At 33.7% G+C, this 6,840-nt stretch overlaps 1 protein-coding gene across 1 annotated transcript; it reads left to right on the top strand.

The window, feature by feature from the left end:
- The first annotated feature begins 5,216 nt into the window (after positions 1-5,216).
- Positions 5,217-6,419, top strand: LOC135613539 (protein CURLY FLAG LEAF 1-like). The gene is made up of 2 exons (XM_065110567.1): positions 5,217-5,453; positions 5,922-6,419. The coding sequence occupies exons 1-2, from the start codon at positions 5,274-5,276 to the stop codon at positions 6,417-6,419; spliced, it is 678 nt and encodes a 225-aa protein (XP_064966639.1). The 5' UTR covers positions 5,217-5,273.
- The last annotated feature ends 421 nt before the right edge of the window (positions 6,420-6,840 follow it).

Genomic DNA, 6,840 nt, shown 5'->3' with positions numbered 1-6,840 from the left:
ACTCAAAAGTTTGATGACTTCTTTGTGTCCTTTTTATTAACATTTTGATAAGCTACTATAATTTAATGCTACTATAATTTAATACTATAATTTTGATAAGATTGATTTAGACAATGTAATTTAATGCTAAGAGAATAATTTCTTTGTGTCCTTTTTATTAACATTTTGATGACTTATAGATTTATATTCTTTTGATAACATTGACTCGTTTAGTGGATGGTTGGTTATGACCTAAGCTACTATAATGATTTCAGTCCTTTTAATTTTATCATTTTCTCCGGGGTGGATAACTAAATATTGCTTTTGAGTGATTAATTATTTCCCTTGTGATATATGGTTTTGTATCAACAATATAAATATATGTCTTGATATGACAGTAACATTATTCCTTTATAATCTGGGTGAATCGGATGTGAATAATAAAAATAACCTTTGTCCTTGTATGCTTGTGGATTGAGTTTCTTTTTGTATTTCATATTGGGCCTATTATGATTGTATATAATTTTCAAATATTTTAGATATGATAAACAAATACTAAGTTAGAAACAGGTCTGGTCTCCTGTATCTTTTTAATATGTGATTTAAAGGAGAGAATGTATGAAAAAGAATTTCTGATGGCTACGCTTATATTTTATATCCTATGCAATAATTTAGTTTGTTAGCTTCCAGAGACTCGACAAAGAAGAAAACCTAACACATTCAAGAGCTGCATCAACTGGTTAATTGGTGCACAAGCTAATCAATCAATGTCATGGCTCCATAAGGTATGAGTATCTTTTCCGTGTGTTCTCATAATTAGCATGTTGCATACACTCCATATTTGTTCATCTTCAAGAAGTAATATTGTTCATGGTTGAGCAATTAAGACTTTGGTGTGCATTGAATTCTACGCCACTCTATTATTGGATTTCCATTTTCCAAGCAGCTTACATGTACTTGTTTCATGTGAGAGATATGCTTTCACACTCCTTGGTCCAATACAATAAAAATAACATAAATTTGGGATATTTATTGGGATGGTGGAATACAATTTGGTTGTGTCACTAAGAATTTGACCAAGTAATGTAAGATTAATCTTGCTTTTGAGCTAACACTAGTTGTTGTTGGATGGTTGAGCTAATAGAAAAGCTTTTAGAAGTAAAGTAGGTTGGGAAAAGTCTGATGGAAGAATCTGTACATCGGTAAAATTACTCCTTTATTATTTAAAAAGGCAATAATTTGAGTTTCGATATAATCTTTATATATATAAAGATAAAATTGCATCCATTAATGAAAAATGTTTACATTGATAGACGTGTAGTGCATTGGATCTGCCAAAAGTACTTATCTGATAAATGTAAATTGTTTTTCAGTGAAAAGTGTTTATAAATATATAATACATGTACAAGCAATTGCATACATATATCCTAAGACTATGTTTAATTATATATATATATATATATATATATATATATATATATATATATATATATATATATATATATATATATATATATCCTTGCAAAACTTACGTGTATTCAACTAATATTTTTTATGCTTATCATTTAAATTTATAAAATAAGGAGTTTCATAATCATCGAAAATGGCAAAAGATTATCTTAATATTTTTAATTTTTTTATAATTCTTATTACTATTAAGCTAATCTGATATATTGAATAGACGATAAGGTGTGTATAAAAACGTTAAATACTAAATTTTAAGGAATAAATATTTTTTTGAGCTTATATATAGGATAAATTTTAAAAAATTCTAAAATTTGAGAATTTTTTTGTTGTTTAAAAAATTTTTGTAGGGTGCTTCTTAAAAAAAAAAAATTATCATTTTGCTTATGTTTGTCATCGTCCTCTACTTAGCTCTGTTAGGATCGAGTTGACACTAAGAGGAAGAGTGGAGTGAATTAGTGTAGTAGATAAAAACGTCGGTTTTGAAAAATTTTCATTTCGATTAAAATCGATCTCGAAAGATGTTAACCTGAAAACATACGTGAACAGTAAAATATCTGGAGTACATGTAGCCTATAAGAGTAGGAATGCATATCTCTCACATGAAACTAAGTACATGTAGCCTACATTTAAATCCAATAATAGAGTGGTGTAGAATTCAACGCACACCTAACTCTTAACTCAACGATGTAACATTATTGCTTATTGAAGATGAACAAATCTAGAGTAGATGCAACATGCTAATTATGAGAACACTTGGAACAGATACTCATACCTTATGGAGCCATTGAAGAGCCATGACATTGATTGATTAGCTTGTGCACCAGTTGCCTAGTAGATGCAGCTCTTGAATGTACTAGGTTTTCATCTTTGTTAAGTGACTGGAAGCTGACAAACTAAAATATTACACAAGATATAAAATATAAGCATAGCCAATCAGAGATTTTTTTCATACATTCTCTCCCTTAAATCACATATTAAAAAAATACAGGAGATCAGACCATTTTTCTAACCTGATATTTGTTTATCATGTATTAAATATCTTAAGATTATATACAATAATAATAGGCACAATATGAATTGCATAAGGAGACTCAATGCACAAACATACAAGTATAAATGTTATTTTCAGTATTCATATCGGTTCACCCAGATCATAAAGGTTATACCAAGACATATATTAATATTGTTAATACAAAACCATATATCCGAAGGAAGAAATAAAATCAACCAAAAGCAATATTTAGTCATCCACCCAAAAAAAAAAAAATGATAAAGACAAAGGATTGAAGTTAGTATAGTAGTTTGGGTCATAACCAACCATCCACTAATGAGTCAATATTATCAAAAGAATATAAATCCATAAATCATAAAAATTTTAATAAAGTCCGATAAATAAATTATTCTCCCGACATTAAATTACATTGTCTAAATCAATCCATTCTACACAGGTGAGGAGCCAACCACCTAACCTACCCACCTCATTGAGAAACATCTCCAAAAGAGTGCTTATGTATGGTGGTCGATTTATAGAGTAGTAATCCAATTTAATTGCCTATATATTCATGGAGAATGACAAGTACTTGACTTTTTATCGATCACAATATCATCATATATGTCATTTTTGTAAGAAGATTTATTATAACCAATTAGATCTGCTGAAAAACTATGTCGTCGTTAATGTTGCATACATGAAGAAAATATAATTCAGGATGCCATGCCATGGTACTAAGAGATAAGTTTCACAAGTTGGCATGCTGTGTGCAATGGAACTGTTTGAATGATAAAGCATTTCTGCCAACGGATGATCGATCGTAGAATTCAAAAAATTGAGAGTAATGATTAAAATAATCATGAAATTTTTTTGGTAATTAATTGTGCTAGGTAACATTTCTTTAGCAACAAATTCAACAAGTTGAGATGCTATGTTCGGTGGTAATGTTTTTAACTGACAAAGAATTTTCGAAAGAGACGGCCAACGATGATCATAAGACCCAAATACTTGGGACCAGTAGATCATAATAATAAAGAGTTTTTAGTATAACATTATGCTGTGCAACACTATTTCAGAACAAATAACCAAAGTTGGAACGGCATGCAATCGACATACAACAAAGATGATCGTAAGACCAAAGTTTTTATGTAAATCATTTTTCTATTATGATTTTTTTTCCCAATCATTGTGCTATCATAAAGGCCAAGGATGTCATATCAAATTCATACAGATATGTCAAAAAAAAATATACTTAAATTCACATACACAGATTAACCTAGTCATATCTTTGTGCCATTTCTTGGATCTCCACACCATCAGTGATAGTGTGATTGAACGAACCTGAACATGGAACATTTAAACAGCTAAATCATTACAGAAGAATGAAGATGACTGCACTCACAAAGACAGCTGACTGATGAGCAATAATTTGTCAGAAACCTTTGCATTATGGTGAATGCAACATTTGCTTTCCTTAATAGCAAAAGTTTGAACATCATGAAACAACCATATTTAAAATAGATGCAGACATTCAAAAAGTTTCATATTTCTTTTTTAACCATCTGCGCAGTTATTGCAATTTAAGAAGTTGCATATTCACATTATTGGAAAAGTTACATATTCAGATTATTCGATTTCATCGAATTAAGATCCACAAAACACTACACAATGAGTTCATAGGTATTAAAACGGATCAAGAATCATACATAATGGCAACAAGCTTCTCATACAATTAGATCCATGTAGTCAAATTAGTTAAATTACTTGGAGACCTAGTTTATATGCTGATCCAAATAGATCATATCCTAATCTGACGAATTGCTGGAGACTCATTAGTTTTTCAGGAGATATTGGCACACTTTCTAGCTTGTTTGTTTGTATGTATCAGTTATCTTTAGTGACAACTACTGTTTGTGATAGCAGGAATTTTTCTTTTAAATGCATGTCATGCATTCTTTAAAAAGCAATTACTGCCACATAGTGAACAATATAATACCGATTTGTGCAAATTACTTCTCAACTCTCTCATCTTATTCAAGGAAAACCTCAAGATTCAAAAGTTCCTGCTCATCCGATGTTGATCACCACCTCCAATCTGCATGCTCTAGCCCCCCAATAGATCCAACCGCTAAACCTAAACTTTTGCCACCTTTATGACCTATCTACCAACATGCTCCTGATCCTGATGATAACAAACATCAATCCATGTCATGTTTTGTGATGATGACAACCGTTCAATGACAATAGTAGTAATCATGCTCATTCCACTATTACAGTCATAAAATATTGTCACTAACATACTAGTAATCTTTTCTGTAAACTCCTGTCATAAAATATTGTCACTAATATGGAACTCCAATGGCATCCTTCATGCACCCAATTGCATACAGATTCATTGCAATTCAATAGATAGTGCAATCAATGAAATCATACCAAAGTTGCCCGCTAGAAAATGTGAAACCACTGCATGTACAAGATTTGCACATAAAAGACTTGTGTTACCTGAGGTTGACATATTTGGAAGGCATTATAACACATTAGATTCATTAAACTTCTCTTCTTCCCCCTTACTAAGATTCATCAACTAATGGTAAAATCTACCATGTAATAGTCAGCTATTGAATAAGAGTATCTGTATGGCTTATCTAATTTTTTTCGCTCAGCATTGCATTTATTGATGCCATTAGGACTTCCCATACTGTAGCATTTCAAAGAGGTGTATAAATATATAAAGGTGAGATCTGTTTCGTATGGCTCTTCAAACCCCTTTGGCACATTAATTCCCTATCTCTTTTCTTTTCTCTTCTGATATTTTTCATAGGTGATCCGGGAGAGGATGATGGTTGTGGATGTGAGCTCAGAAGCACGAATGTTGAGAGGTTACGAGGAAGGGGACCGGAGGAGGGAGCTCGTTACTAGAGACTTGCTCGGCGGCAACGGAGCAGTGCTTGGATCCACTGTGGTGGATCTCGAGCTCAAAGTTCCAGCCGGTTGGGAAAGGCGGCTCGATCTATCAGTATGTTGTTTAAGCTCATACATCATCTTCTTTTCTATTCCCTATGAGTACTCGTTTAAATTTGAATTCATAAAGTGGTTCTTCCCTCTCCTGAAAAGATTGGATTTTTTATGTGGATTAGTAGTCATTTGCTTAGATGTTTCTTGGAGGAAAATGGAAATTTCAGTTTTTTCTCCTCCAGTTTGAATTACAAACGTTGCAGACTAAGCCCCCGATGTCTGTAACATAGATATCTCTTTTCAATTCTCTGAGCAACACCAGATTCTCCTTTCTTCTTTGTTCGGCTTTCCCTTTATAGAATAATTGTTCTTTCTTTCTAGGGCTCTCCATGATCTTTTTGTTAAGGAAAAGTATTCAAATCATCCACTAAATTATTGATTTTCCATATTATTCTGGAAAAAAAAACCATCTTTTCCAAGCCATTCTTCATTTTCATCCACTAAAACCCTAAATTTCGACAAATTGCAGTCGGGAAGAACGTACCTCCTGAAGCGCAACCCTGATCCGGCACCCCGGCGATACCACGAACTCAACCTCAAGCTCCCTCCGCCATCCTCCGCCGCACACTTCCTGGAAATGGAGGCAGCCGCGCCGCCCTCGAGGAACCAGAGCGTGTGCACCCTCGAGCAGGTGAAGTACGCTCTCGAGCGCGCCGGGTGCGAGGAGCGGTCCCCCGCTGCCCGCCGCCCCCGTGGCTCCCCAGCGCCTCACTCCTCGTCGATCACCACCTCCTCCTCGAACAAACGGATGATGATGGCCGAACGGGAAGAGGGCGCGTCGCCGCCCGGGACGATGGCGGTCGCCGGGTGCCCGGAATGCCTTCTCTACGTGCTCGTCTCGGTGGTGGCTCCGCGTTGTCCGAGGTGTGCCGCGCACGTGCCGGTTCACAGCGAACCCAAAAAGAGACCCAAGTTTGACCTCAACACCATAACGCTACACAATGACGAGGATGTTGACTTGAATTAATATTTATAAGTATTATCTAATAAAAAGGAAAAAAAAATAAATATTTAATTAGATTTAAGAGGAGGCAGCCATTTTTAAAATTGATTTTGGGTGTAGAATTGCTCCATAATTAAAAATATATACTAATCGATCTCTTTTCCTCTCTTTTTCTCTTTCCATCACTTCATTTTATTTAAGCAAAATAGGTGTTTTTATTTGAGGGTCTAGATTTTTCAATTTGAAAAATTTTATTATGTATGGAAATTTAAGAAAATGATATCTTGTTTATGATTTTAACAGTTAGTAATCTTGTTTATGATTTTAAATCTTATTGGAGTTGCATGTTAGTGACAATATTTGATGACAGGAGTTTACAGAAAAAATTACTAGTATGTTAGTGACAATATTTGATGACTGTAATAGTGGAATGAGCATGATTACT

Source organism: Musa acuminata, chromosome BXJ2-6 (assembly GCF_036884655.1).
Source record: "Musa acuminata AAA Group cultivar baxijiao chromosome BXJ2-6, Cavendish_Baxijiao_AAA, whole genome shotgun sequence".
Taxonomy (NCBI): domain Eukaryota; kingdom Viridiplantae; phylum Streptophyta; class Magnoliopsida; order Zingiberales; family Musaceae; genus Musa; species Musa acuminata.
The sequence above is the reverse complement of the archived record's forward strand: the minus strand, read 5'-3'. Positions and strand labels throughout refer to the sequence as shown.

Excerpts from the sequence above, each read along its gene's own strand:
- LOC135613539 (XM_065110567.1), top strand. The coding sequence starts at position 5,274 with ATGATGGTTGTGGATGTGAGCTCAGAAGCACGAATGTTGAGAGGTTAC. Across the intron at positions 5,454-5,921 it reads AAAGGCGGCTCGATCTATCA|TCGGGAAGAACGTACCTCCT; the intron begins GTATGTTGTTTA and ends GACAAATTGCAG.